General features: G+C 35.9%; 1 protein-coding gene across 1 annotated transcript in view; it reads left to right on the top strand.

Annotated features, from left to right (window-relative positions):
* PDE1A (phosphodiesterase 1A) overlaps positions 1-15,127 on the top strand; it is a 148,347-nt gene that overhangs the window by 102,827 nt on the left and 30,393 nt on the right. Inside the window, 6 exon segments of the mRNA XM_018071888.2 lie at positions 3,506-3,688; positions 4,131-4,197; positions 5,153-5,269; positions 7,118-7,258; positions 12,166-12,266; positions 14,760-14,885. Coding sequence (XP_017927377.2) covers positions 3,506-3,688; positions 4,131-4,197; positions 5,153-5,269; positions 7,118-7,258; positions 12,166-12,266; positions 14,760-14,885 — 735 coding nt within the window.

Here is a 15,127-nt window from a genome sequence, read left to right on the forward strand (position 1 = left end):
GGGCATCCACATCTTCTCTGAGTAACCTGTTCCACTGCTACACCACCCTTGCAGTAAAGAATTTCTTCCTGACATCTAATCTAAATCTCTCCTCTTTTAGTTTAAAATGTTCCCTCTTGTTCTAGCACTATCTGACTGTGTAAGAAGATGCTCTCCCTCTTTTTTCTAAGCCCCCTTTAAGTACTGAAAGGCTGCAGTGAGGTATCCCCAGGTTAAAGAAATGCTTTCACAATCAGTGAGTAAAAGGTGAACAATTAGATGTATTTCACAGTACTTATATATCTAGAGCCATGGAAATATAATGGAAAGACTGTATTTTATAATCAAAGTAAAAATAGATGAATAAAAGTTGACAAAAGCTGGAAGCTGTGAAATTAGTTGAAATTGGATTCTAAGAATTTTTTATAATTAAGCATATTTTGTATGAAGCAATATATAGTCTAATTTATTTTCCTTCCTACATAAAATTTCCATCAAATTGGGGAATTTGATGGAACCATCAATTTTTTCAGATGTGTAGACCCATATAGGAGCCCTGTCCCTGTAATTACAAAAGAATGGCAGTCATTAGTGAAATTGTTCAAAGGCCATTTCTAGCAATGCATATGCCATGAGTAATTTTCCCCAATATAATTCTTATTCTTCAAAAGGTCAGGAAAGTCTAGAAAATAGACAGTTGTGAGATGAATGACTAGCCCTTGTTTCCTCTCCTTGAATGTAGTTCCAGTTAGGCTTCTCAAAGAAACTAATTCTTTTTGAGAAGTTGTTAAGCTTATGTGTTGAGGGAGCTGCAAGATTTTGTACTTGCAACGTAATTCTATATTGCAGTTACTTTCCTACTGTTGAAGTTGGAAGCAGAGACACTGAAACTCTCTCTCCCCCTTGGCATGTTGTTCAGTCATCTCTTGTCAGAGAGCAGTGGAAAATAACTGATTAAATAAACCCTTTTTACAAATACTGTTTTCTCAGATCTGTCTTCATGAAGTAAGTTCTGTTACTGTCATTTACAGACTGAATAATCCTCCTACTTTACAGGTGAATGGTTAAAATTATTAGATAAACTTCAGTGTGTCTTGCTGGCCCTAATTTGTACTGCAGTGGCTCATATCTGCAGAGCTCAGGACTTGGTCCCAAATTCAGGTCTGCATCAGGCTGTAGCAAACTGATGTAGAGCTCTGCTTTATGCTGCACAGGTGATGTGGAATATCCCTGCTGCATGCCATGAGGCAGCCTAATGCCCATGGTCCTTTTATTGCTGGAATGTTTTCATCTAATTTGAGTAACAGTTGGAATAGTTACAAAAATATGTTTTAGGGATTATAAGGTTTATCCCTTACTGTACTAAAAATATATCAAATGTCAAATATTCCTCAGAAATATAAATGTACTGATTTCTGCAGGGATATATAATAATGGTGTTAGACTGGTATGGATTTCAGTGGACTATAGCATTGTTTTTAATGTAGGGAATAAAGCCAATTTATATCCTTTGGCCTATGCACAATCTCAGCCTTCAATCAGTTTTGCAAGATAATTTGCCCAAATTCTTTCCTCTACACAAGTCCTGCTCCTCCAATTTAAATTACTGATTTTTGACCTGTGTCCCACTTTCAGAAAATTTCATAATTCTTCTCCACTCTGCTCTTCTTGCACTCCATGTTAAAGAACTTTCCTAGACTGATAATTCTATGTCTCTGAAAAATAGGAAAGTTTCTGCTGATCTTTCAGTAACCTGGGGGAGGATGAGGGGTGCATTTTATGGAATTTTTTTTAGATCCAGTTTTAAAACCTTACAAAATAGCCTGCTAGCCAAATGACCTGCTGAAACTGAGAACAGAGCAGATGTACACAACTACACTATGCTCACTGTTCACCAATAATTTATATGAATCTTCTGACTTCATGCTTCCTACTAGGCATTGTCCTATAATCCCTCAGATAGCATTAGATTTATATAGGGATTCCTTTGAACTGCACCGTATTCAGGCTTTTCTTAAACATCTGTGTTGCTGCTTAATCTCTGTATGTGCCAGAGAAGACCTTGATTTGGTCAGGTTTTGAAAACCTGTAAGAGAAATAGAGAAAGTGAAAGGTGTGAAAGAGACATCAAACTAATATGAGGAGAGAGTGCATAAATAGGGAAAGGAGTTAACAGTTTTGCTAAGGGTAGAAAGAAAAGACAATGGCAGAGGTGTAAACATGAAAATGGATAGGAAAGTGATAACTTTCCTCTCCCAAATATCCATCCACAAATATGTTAGCTGAATTCCCACCAAATTTTTTTCCCAGTAATCCTGTTCACTCAGGAGAAGAGGCCCATGTTTTACCTTGACAAGCGGATTGTTTCATAAAAAAATCACACTCAACAATATTTTGTCCATCATTGCTTTATGTCCAATTCACACAAACTCGAGGAGTTTCAGAACGGCAGCACTGGAGAAATAGATTTATATAATCAAATAGTATCTGCAATTCAGTTGGTACCACTTTCCACAAAACATTTTAGAAGAGTGGCATGCTTTGCATGTGTTCAGGTCATCCTAACTCTGGGATTTCTTTCATAATTGTGTGAAAGAAAACTTGACAGCTGACTAAATAAGGGATTAGGTTCTTGGAAAATCTCAGCAGTCTGAGTGATATGGGCAAATAACAGCAAGAAAAAGGTTTATAGAAGTGTGGATTGGAAGTGTTGAGTCTGTTTTAAGAGAATATTTAGTTACATGTTTCTTCTAAATAAACTGATGACCTTCAAGTCAGTTTTGTTTAAGTGAAGTTTCTTTTTAATACTTTTTCTATTTTGCAAGATCTATACCTAAGTTTTTCTAGCTTTTTGAACTGCTTAGAACTGTGAAAGCTGACTTGCAATCCAATCTTGTATAATATCTTTATTGCTATGATTTTGTTACCATGCTTTTAATAGGAATACAGATCTCCACACAGAAGGAGTTCTCTTTATTAAAGGAATTAATTCTCTTTAATACTTTTATTGCACTGCAATAAAAAGACAAGCATGTATACAGGGTCTTCACTGGCATGCATTCACCATAGCATTGCTATGTAATATCATTTACTTTGCATCTAAGTATCAAAACAACTTTTGCACCATTTTGGGTGGACCACTGGTGTTCTTGGTTATAGCAGCAACCCCTCTTTCTATAGACATTCCTGTAAGTCAATCTTTTAGATTTTATAGCTCATTGTTTACACTTCAATCCACCAAAGCTTTGATAACTTTGTCGAAAAATCTTCTTTTGCCTTCAGTTGAATATCTTCCATTTTAATATCTTTTACCTTCTGGAACATGACCAGTGGGAGAGAGAAGAGATCTGCTGTGTGCAGCTTCCCTTTGGCCTCTACCAGAGAAGACATTTAGTAATGTGCTGAGTCAATTTACGGACTACCTCGGCTCCTCTGAAATCAAGTTTTGTTGGCTGTTCACCTCTCTGTACTCCTCTTTGCTTTGGTCTGAGATCTTGTTGGTTACTTTGTATTAATCTTTTTGTAGGAAACTTTTGGACACTGAGGATGAACTCTCTGACATCCAGTCGGATTCGGTCCCGCTGGAAGTGCGGGACTGGTTAGCTTCTACATTCACAAGAGAAATGGGAATAGCAAAGAGGAGATCTGAAGAAAAGCCCAAATTCCGAAGCATTGTGCATGCTGTACAGGCTGGGATTTTTGTAGAAAGGTGAGAGTTTGGTTTTCTTATCGCAGCAAGTGCAGCATTTAACCACAGTGTCTGCCATTGAAGATTCTTTAAGAGATCGTATGAACCTGAACCAAATCTCTGAGACAGGTATATGCTTGAGTTTCTGCAATCACTTTATATTTGTATGTAGAAATCCAGGTGAAACCTCTAAATTTGTAAAATCTCCTGAAGGGTGGAAAATTCTGGGGATGAACTCAAAGGCTTTGCAACTTCTGCAGTAAATTGTACCAAAGACTGCTCTAACATAAAAGAGGTGCTTTTCTCATAAGTTCATAAAAAGATTTATGTAATCTTTGGGATCAGACCAATTAATAGCTTAATGTTATTTCAAAAGCTCTGAAAAATGAATTAAAAGAAGATCAATTGTTCTGGTACTTTTTATAGGAGTGCTATGTCTTGATATTTTATTTGTTTTCTTTAGGATGTATCGAAGAACTTCAAGCATGGTTGGTTTGGCATACCCATCAGAAGTGATAGTCACATTTAAGGTGAAATAAGTCTAATCATTGTGGAATTTGAATGTATTTGTACTTATGTTTAGTGACTTTTAGGGTGAAATGAAGTTATTTTTCTACTGAGCATACCCTAGCCATACTACAGAACTTAACACACAGAACAGAGAAATTAGTAGTTAAAAATTCAAAACCAGCATATGATTCTGTTTAATTGTGATTTCATTTAGACATTATTAGAACAATAGGATGAAATTTGTATAGACATTTTTATAGAAATGTGAGGTGTAGTTTTATCAGCTCCCAGTGGTATGGTAATCAGTGTCTCAGACAGGAGTAATTTTTTCCTTTTCAGGAAAGAAAAAGGAGATAGTATTGGGATAGAACTAACAAAAGAATCCAAAGCTTGTGGAAGAAGTACAATATTTGCTCTGAATTTAAGGTATTGCTTCAGTTCACATAAAAGACAATCTTTTATGGAGAGCTGAGTTCCTATGTCTATGTGAGCAATTAAAAGCTGGTATTTCTTGAGAATTGAGAACCTCAGCTTTTCCCCTAAAAGTCAAACACTGTTACATTATTCTCAAATTTCTTTAGGGTTAATGACATCAGTGTTAATGACTTATTTAAAGGTTGGTATTCCCATTGCTCCATAAGGTTCTTTATATGATTTGTACTCAGAAAGTTAAATTTGAAAGATTAAGACCTTTGACTCAAAGCATGCAAAGTTGCCTAGGTCATGTTACAAGTATTTTATTCATAACTGGTACAACTGTTTTCCTCATTAATATTGAAATAGTCATTAATGTTTTAGCTACAGTAGGAGTTTGAAAGAATTAGACAATAAAAAACCCAACAAACTCTCCTCCTTCCCTCAAAAAAACCTCCAAAATATCTTTTCTAATAATCAACTGGAACCTATTTAAGCAGATGGAAATGTTATGGTTTTTGGTTTTTTGTGTTTTGTTTTTTCTTTTCCCCTCATCTACAGGATGTTGATAAATGGTCTTTTGACGTATTTACCCTAAATGAAGCAAGTGGAGAGCACAGTCTGAAATTTATGATGTATGAGCTGTTTACCCGATATGACCTTTTGAGCCGTTTCAAGGTCAGGAACTAGCCACAAATAAAATAATGCATGCAAAAATATATATATGTCAAATTTAAAATGCAAGGATGACAGCATAAGTTGGACTTTTTTTATTGTACAAGGCAATGCAAAGAATATGGCACATCAAATATTGTAATATTCCAATTGTTCTACCAAATGGAACTTCTGCAAGCCAAAAAATGGCTTGTCATGTCATTTGTAAGCACTACATAAATAGATTATGTATACAGCCTATTTACTCAGCAGGACTGAATCAGTGACCCAGCTTCCTGGAACAAAGATTACTAATAATGCAGAAAACTGTAGTCAGTCTCAAGTACTTTTTTCATGGTCTAGATCATAGTATGTTGCTCACTACTGTCGAGGGGCTTCAGATGAACCTTCCTCTCCTAACCATCTTGAAGGGATATATAAAGAGAAAACTGGTTTTCCATGGTGTTTGCGGGGGTTTACAATACAATATGGAGTACTTATAACCAGTTTTGAAAGGGTGAGATAAAAATATGGATCAAAATGCCAAATTTATCATTATGATAGAACCAAATGAAAGTTTTCTTATACTTTCAGAATCTCTCCACTGCAAAACTCCATGTCCTTTTGAAAAGACTGCTTCACCCTGAAGTTGTTCTGAATCTTTTAATTGTAACAACAAGCTTCCCATGCTTGAAGTCAGAACCACACCCGGGCTACCATTAACAACACAGACCCGAAGTACACAATGTTACCGGCAGAGTGGGTTTAAGCCCATTCTCAGTTCCAGTGTTTACCTTACAGGGCTTTTAAATAAAGAAAAAATTCTTAAGGCAAATGTAATTTCATTATATGGGTGATGTGTTTTAACCCTGGCCACCAAAAAAGCTCACTTCTCTCCCCAGCAGGATGGAAGAAGAGAATTGAAGGCGTGAAAGTGAGAAAATTTGTGGGTTGTGATAAGTACAGTTTAATAACGATAATATGAGAATGATGTTCTCAATAATAATATAGAAAATTAATGAAAATAACCAAGAGAGATATAAAACCCAAGAAGAAATGATGCAAATGAAAACAATTGCTCACCACAACTGACCTATGCCCAGCCAGTCCCCAGGCAACAGCCCCCCAGGTGGCCTCCCCTGCTTTGTGCTGCTGACCCTGACACCACATCCTTGGGGTATCCCTTGGGTCAGCTGGGCCTGCTGTCCTGGCTGTGTCCCTTCCCAGCTTCTTGTGCACCCCCAGCCTACTCAGTGGTGGGGTGAGATGGGGAGCAGAAAAGGCCTTGACTCAGAATAACCTTTGCTCAACTGTAACTAAAACATGTTATCAAGACTCTTTCCAGCACTAATCCAAAACATAGTCTGATAGTATCTACTATGAAGAAAATTAACTCTATCCCTGCCAAAACCAGCACAATGGGAAAATAAGTGGGACTAGATAGTACCTGTACTTCACATATTGCCTGGAGGAAGGAAAGTCATTTTATGAGATTAAAGGAAACCTTGCCTCAAGCAAGTAAAACTGGTGAAGAAAAGGAGATAATCCTATTTTTAGACTCCTATCTGTCATGCCTGTATTATATGAGCAATCTATCCCGGTATAGACAGACAGGCATGTCTTGAAAACCATTTGGTTGATAGCTCTGCAGTCTCTTGTGCATGGTGTATGTAGAGGGATATAACATCTACAAAAATTGGATGAAGACTCACTGATGCATGTATGATATTTGACCTTTACATTTGAATTTTTTCTTTTGTTGTTTGCTAACTACATTCTGTAGTATATTACTTGTGGTTTATTTATTGCATGATTGACTTTTGCAGCTGTTGCAGGAAAAAAACAGTTATTTTAATGTTTTATTCTCCCTAGATCCCTGTTCCCAATCTTATTTCATTTGCTGAAGCTCTTGAAGTTGGTTACAGCAAATACAAAAATCCATATCACAATTTGGTCCATGCAGCTGACGTTACTCAAACTGTGCATTACATAATGATTCACACTGGTATCATGGTAAGAAATATTGTGAAGTTCAATTTACTTTTTTTCTCAGACTCTACTGTTTTGGATAAATGTGTGCATATGTCTTTTCTTAAGGAAAAATCTCCCTTGAAAATTGTGCAGATAGAGATTCCAAACTACCATTCAGGCTGTGAACTTTGTCATTTTAACAGATTTTCTGAGCTGAAGCTCTCCCTATGTGGAGGGAAAAGGGAGGGAAAAAATCCTTCTTAAATCTTGTTTCTTTTTGTCGCCTGGACTTGGGTATTATATATCATATTAGAATAGATAGATTTGCAGGAGTGGGCAGGTGAGAAATTTTTACTTTCACATCACAGCATGGGAGGTGTGATCAGGCAAGGAAGCTTTAGTATCTGCTGAGGTCCTGGCTGTTGAAAGATGTACTGAATCAGTGCAGGCTTAGAATTATAGCAGCATAGAATGTTTTGGGTTGGAAGAGACCTTAAAGATAATCTAGTTCCAACTGCCCTGCCATGGACAGGGACACCCTCCACTCGACCAAGCTACTCAAAGTCCCATCTGGCCCAGTCATGCACTCTGCAACTGCTTTTTCTTTTAGATTACTGCCTTTTTTAGGACTACTCTTGTATACTGTATATGCCTATAGTAGGCAGGATATTGCATTTGTCTTGCGATGTCACAGTATTTTTTATTATTTATTTGGGGACTGAAATGAGTCTGTGCAAGCATTTTTATTTCTAAACACTTATATTTAATACCAGCAGTGGGAGTCTCCTCCCTATCAGCTTGCTAGGCAGAAGTAAACACTGACTGAAAGAGAAGGGACATTGCTATCAATGGCCTTTTGATGATTCGTCTTCACTGTGAATACACTTGTTTACAAAAAAAAAGAAGACAAACCCAAACCAACAAACAAAACTACTTGAAAGAGATAGTATCTGATTTCTGTTTGCAGAGCTATGAAACAATTCCGTAAGACTTTGGAAAGGAAAAATTTAGGACTGATTCTAGATGTTTGTGCTCATATATATACAAAATAAATGTCAGTAAGTCGCTTATGTTAAGCCTTTTCTCGCTTAAAACTTTGCCTTTGGCTGTAGTGGGGGCAAGAAGTCGTCCCTAGGCATTGCAGGTTTTTATTCTACTGTTTGAAGGAAGTAATTTGCTTCTAAGTATCGGGTTTTTAAAGCTACGTTTTAACTCCAATGCTACTTCCTGAATTAAGCTCTGAGTATTCCCCAGCCAAGATTCCTACTCACATTGAGATGTTTTCTTGAAAAAAATGACTTTCATATCAGGCTGAAGCAGAGCCTAGACAGCTCTTGCCAAGATGAGTCCAAACCAAAGTTTTTGTATACAATATTGATCTATCAAAATAGTATTTTAATGAAAGAAAAATATTGAAGAGATTAAATCATGGTTCCTAACCTACCCTTGTCTTCTACTGTAAAGTTAACAGCAAAAGTTAAGTGATGTGAGACATGTCTTTGTTGCAGATATACACCTGGGTCAGCAATTTAACAGGGAGGAAAATCCCTGTGTTTTGTTATATACTATAAACATCCCTTTTGCCCATTGTATCTGTGCCCCTCTGCCCTTCAAAAAACATGATAGCATTCAGATTTTCTTTGCGATGCCAGAACAAGGTTCCAGCTTCCAAAGCTGTCCTAGCCAATTTGGATGTTTTGCCATTGATTAAACAGCTTTGCAACACACTTTGTGTGTCTCTGAACACTCAATGAAGGAATCTGTTTCATATTTGAATATCTGCTATTTCACTGAGTGCACACAAGTATGAGAAAGACCTCACCAACACTAGTTTTACATTATTAGCATCTTAATCTTTTAACTGCACTTTGATGTGATTTGGACAACTATTTTCAAAAAAGTTTAGACTTTGCTGCTGTAAAACCTCATTAATGCTACAAAACCTCTACAAAATATTTCTATAAAATTAGGCCAGTTTTAATTCACATTTTAATTGCCAGATTATGATACTGAATTGCAATATTTCCCTGCCCATGGCAGGGGGGATTGGAACTTTCCAACCCTAACCATTCTATGACTCTACGATTCTATGATAAAACAGGACAACACTTAGTCAAGAGTGCCTTCAAACAGATATAGCTTGCTAGGCAGAGGGAACATTTATGGAACTTGGTGTTTGAAAGAGGGCCTAGTGATTCTGCAGCTTGTAAAGTATTTCTGTCCCAAATATCTCTTGCAATTTGAGAATGCATCAGTATCATGCGACTTTTCTATTTAACTTTTTTTTTTCCCTGTTGCCTGGTTTACTCTCCAGAACCCTACTCATTAACAATTTGAAATTTGCTTCTCAAGCTGATAATTTTCAGAGCACGTCCATTCTGCACCTCTTTTAACTCTGCAGTATTTCTGGCAAATACCTGGATTGGAGTCAATTTGATGCAATTCTAGATCAAATTCCAGTGGTGTTTGTCTTTTTTTTTTTTTTTTTGCAGGTTGATGTGCAATTTGAAGTTAATTGGCTTTTATTGTATCAGGAAATCATACTGACTCCAAAAACTTGCAAAGATTTGCTGTCTTCTTTGTTCATTTCCAAAAGACATACTGAAGCAAATGTTTCAAAAAGCTGGGTTTTAGAAAATCTGTTTCACAATTCATGTTGTTGAGGTCATGTGTTTTGTATTTTTATAGGCAGCTGGAAAACAGCCATATTTCAGCAACTGCCAAAAAATTTGGCTGGTCAGAGTTTATGCTTCTCCACAAACCCTTAGAAAGATTCCGGTGAAGAATAACACATATTCAGAGTCACAGTTAAAGAAATAAAATTATCATTATATTTTTCAAAAGTTGCTGTCTCTCTTAAGAAACAAGATCCAGCCACCTCAGATCAATGTGCTAGAAAGTTAGATATCACAGATGGCACAGAGTTTATTAACCTTCCCAAGAGATTAAATCCCAGATGATATGACTGAAATGTATAACTCAAGGTTGCATTTATGAAGTTTTCATCTTTATAAAGATTTAAGAATCCAAGTCCCAGGGAATACATCTCGTAAAGAACTTTTGAGTCATCGATCATCTTCCCACCATCTCTTTTCTCCTCCCACGTACCTGTATTGCTCAAAGTAAAGAAGCTTACTGTCAATAAGTGAATTTTGAGACTCCATTTCTTACTCAGTTTTTAATCCATTGTTGTAAAACAATTAGTTTCAAACAGAGCTGAGTTGAAATGTATCTATTTACTTATAAGCAATTTATAACACTGGAAAACAGTTCTCAATAGAAGAGATATTTTACATTAGGCATTACACCTGCATGTTGTAGTATCTTTTGAGAGGGAACAGGTTTCAACTCTTCACAGTCTTGCAGACTTCCAGATACCTGTTTTTACCTCTTCCTTTGAGTAAAAACACTTGTTAACTGTCTCTCTAAGAACTTTTTCCTACTTCCTTAGAAATGCTTCAGCTAAAGTACTCTGATTCTCTGATTTGAATACTGATCTCAATTTTGACTGTACAGCTTGTGTCTGTATATGCTACTGTATGAAGTCTCTGCGTCACCCATAGATATTGTTTGTAAGGAATGTTCTTCTACTTGTAAATGCATTGTGTAGCAACTATTTTGGTTGCTGGAAAAGCTGACCTTAAAAAGACATCTAAAAGAAAAAGTTTATGTTTAGTTACTAATAATTTCTGTGTTTCTATTCTATTTGGTATGTTGAAAATATTGTGAAAGCCAGGACTTGTCATGGCCTGGTTTCTTCTGACACACAATACTATGAAGGTCATCATTTCCATTTTTAGAACTGCTTACAGTACATTCTCTTTACTGTGTTGTGACCTTTTAAAATCTGTACTGCTTCACCAACAGGCAGTACTTGTTCCTCAGCAGTCTTATTTTGTTGCTGAATGGCCTATTTTATTATTCTCAAATTACTTATGAATCTTGACGGTTCCCTTTCTTCTTCTTCGAAAGAAGTGCTACTATTGGCAACTTTTACTACATCTGGCAGCTTATATATCTCGTATACACTCATACACATGTATGTGCATATTCGGGTGCATAAACTTGAGATCATTCTTTGATCCTTTAGAATAGAAGCTTACTTTTATGCCAAAAACATCTGAAATATATTCTGGTATTTGACTTAATCAGTCCTGTGACTGTGGGGGTTAATTATGATATGATTTTTCTGCCCCCATTTTTAGATGGAGTAAATTTTATCCTCAAGGATGATTTAGCATTCAAGAAACAGAAATTAAAAGAAGATAATAGAGGTTATTTTACAAACTGAGTGATACAGAACAGCCTCAGTTAGCAAGTTATAAAAGGGCACAAAACTCCAGGGTCTGCATTATTTTGTATACATGACCTGTATTACCTTTTGTTCTGTGTAACTGCATGCACCCTTTTTTTTTAATCAGTACAAACTATGATAAAATTTAGAACAGAAAAGTCTCCCATGGGCCTAATTTTAGTACCATGTACACTGGCAAAGTATAGTTAATGCTGATGTTGTATGTTGAATTTTTATGAACTGTATATATAGTTTACTAAAAGATAAATTATAACCTTAACTTCATATCAAGCTTTTAGATTAATATGGCATAATTTGGCAAGTGTCATGTGTGGGATAACAGATTGGATACTGATAGCAGTTGCAAAGTACACCATATAATTCTCTTGATAACTTCTTATATTTTCAGCTGCCAATATTTACTTTGCTAGTGACCAAATGGATGTTAACTTGGTCTCAGAGAAATGATAACAAGTACAAGGACTTATTTTACTGTATAATACTGAAGTGTTATGGATATATAGTTGCCTGGAATAAGACAAGTGGAAAATTTATTTAAGTTAAAGGTAGTGCAAAATATTTTCAGTACTGTACTGTTTAATCTGAGTTAGGCTGTTACAGTAAGTGTGACTAGGATTTGTTTTTCACTTACCAGCACTGGCTCACAGAACTGGAAATTTTAGCAATGATCTTTGCAGCTGCCGTCCATGATTATGAACATACTGGGACCACAAACAATTTTCATATTCAGACAAGGTAAGCAAAGTGATCTCTTAAGAGTCATATCTGGAGTTCACTGTTCATTGGTCTGAGCTGTTTCATATCTCTTACTAGTAAAACCAGGAAGTAGCCAGGTCATGCCTGATTTTATGATTGCTTCCTTGACCTCTGTACAGTTAATGAGACCATTCATATGGACAGACAGTGGAAAAGTAAGGAGATAGCTCCATAACATTTGAAATCATTCTATTTTGGAGCTGATATGTCAAGAGAAATTTCAAAAATATTCAGAACATGGACTTGAAAACCTCTCACCCCTCTATTTGTTCACTTAAATTCTGATATTTCTGAGTAAAAAATTTCTTCTACTGTGTCCCCATAAAAATACTACCTCTCTTTCAGCATGTGCCTAGACATACTTCAGGTGCTACATTTTGTTTCATTTTGTATATTAAACTTACGAAGTCCTGGTGCAGAGGGAGAAACCTTCAATTACAGCTTTAGAAATACCTACCATGAGCCCTCTCCTAGCATGTTTTGACAGCATCTGCAGTAGGCATGAAAAAGAAATCTGGAGAGGAATCCAGTTTGAAAGTTAGGCTAGCTGTATTCTCATGTAGGTGCAGCATATCATTCTAGCTGCTGGTCCTGTACAACAGCATATATCTCTTCCCATTAAAATATTTTCAGCTTACTGAAGGAAAATCCCTGACCAATACATTACTAAGTGATAAATGGTACACCTGATACTTAACCTAATTCAAAGCATCTTATTTTTCTCTTACACTAGGCTGTACTTTGATTTTAGTATCCTCAGTTGAGGAGTTTGCTTTAGCTGGTCTTAAAAAAAAATAAATTCAGCATCACACTGGCATATTCTAATAAAACAGCTCAGTGCTAGAAAAATAAATACTTTGAGTGGAAGCATCCTCACACTCACTGATATGGATAAAGTGCCCAAAGGTAACATTTAAATTAAATCTGTAACATACTTGTACTCCAAGATGTGCCCTTCAGTAATGAACAAATTCTAGATTTGCAGCTGAAGTAAGGACACAATTCTTTTCTCTCTCAGCACAATCTGGCTAAAAATAAACCAGTTTGTAGTTCCAAGTTTATATTACTTTTCTATTTTTGTCCTTAATATTTTCCTCTGCAGTATTGCAAGAGTGGAAAATTAATTAAGCTGTTAGCCTTTGAATTTTACTTGCAAACAGGTATTTGTTTTGTAATGTAGCTCATTCTTCTCTCTTAGTGTAAGTTGGCCCTGATGTGGCATCCCAGGGCTGTAATTCCAAGCTTCTGAGAAAAGTTGATGGAATTGCTGCCAGAATCATAGCAAATCTTAGTACCTCTTAAACCTATCCATAAGTAGCTATGTCCATCAAAGTGTGCTTCTTAAACATATGTGATTGGCATAATACAGATTTTCCCACAATTTCAGTTGGATTATGGATGTAAACATGTTGAGTTTTAGCAGGTTATGGTTCATTCCCTCTAAATAAAGTTTCCAATCCTATTTTAATTCTTTAGATACCTTAGTACCATATATGACAATATATAATATTGCTCAACAGAACAAGAGGTTCAATATAGCTTATTTATGTCAGAGGGAGCTGCACTGCTAAATCATCACACCTTTCTTCTAGTACAGACTTTTCAGTTGAAATATTCAGTAACAGTTTTATCAGAATGGAAGTGTAGCAAAGAGGAGAGACCTGAGGTTGCTTAGCAGGTCAGGTCAGGTCTTGGGGAAATAAATTCCCCAAGAATTAATCATGTTTTAAACTAAGTACGATAAATCCACACTGCATTGAAATTTGTGAAAATTTCAATGTAATTTTGGAATTGTACGTTAGTCTTTAATTAAGAGGGAAAGGATAGTGTCAAGTGTGCTATCATTATGGTATGGGTCTTTCTTTAGGAAGCATTTGAACACAATCAAATTTCAGCTCAAAGTTTGGCTGTGTTTCTGACAAAAGATGGTGTCTGTTTAAAACATATGAAATTGAAACTTTTTAATATTTTATTATTTACAACTCCCTCTGATAATGAGCAACATGGGCCAAAGCACATCTCCGAAAACAAGAGTAGTAACTTCTTAACACCCATGCTGTTGGTGAAGGCATTGTATTTTAAATGGTTGTATTGCCAAAGTTTACTCTTGGGTAGCCTAACTGGATCATTTCTGTTGTTCTGTTGTCCTGTTGTCCTGTCTACAGTCAAGAAGCTCAAAGATCTCCCAAATTTTTGTCCCACTTAGATCATATAAATAAAACATCACACATTTAAAAATATGACTTTCTCACAAATAGTATATACAATGGTATAATGACAATTTTTTATGCATCTAAGATGGAAAATTTATCAGTATTCAATACAATAGGAACAAATAAACATAGTTTGATATATATGTATATATATACACATATATAGTCAATAATTCTCATAGAGAATACATAGGTCTACATTTTACAGTGCCATCATTAGGACACTATTACCAAATCTACCTTTTTTTTTCAACACTAGGTCAGATGTTGCTATATTGTACAATGATCGTTCTGTTCTTGAAAATCATCATGTAAGTGCTGCTTATAGACTCATGCAAGAAGAAGAGATGAACATCCTGGGTAATTTAAACAAAGATGACTGGAGGTAAGACTTGCAGTGACATTCAAACATAATTCCAGTATTTATAAATAAAAAAAACCACCAAGCCTTCCCCGTGGAGTCTATTTTAAGAGTTCAAATTACAGGAAACGACATTGTCACTGAAAAGAGTAATGGATATTTAGAGCCTAGGGAAGGCTGCTGCAGTACTAAGAAATATTGTTTGGGAGACTCCAAACAAAATCAAATTTTCCAAGTGAGATTGTACATTTATGAGACACAGTGCT

This window comes from Manacus vitellinus, unplaced genomic scaffold (assembly GCF_001715985.3).
Source record: "Manacus vitellinus isolate BGI_N305 unplaced genomic scaffold, ASM171598v3 scaffold_20_pilon, whole genome shotgun sequence".
In the NCBI taxonomy this organism is placed as follows: Eukaryota; Metazoa; Chordata; class Aves; order Passeriformes; family Pipridae; genus Manacus; species Manacus vitellinus.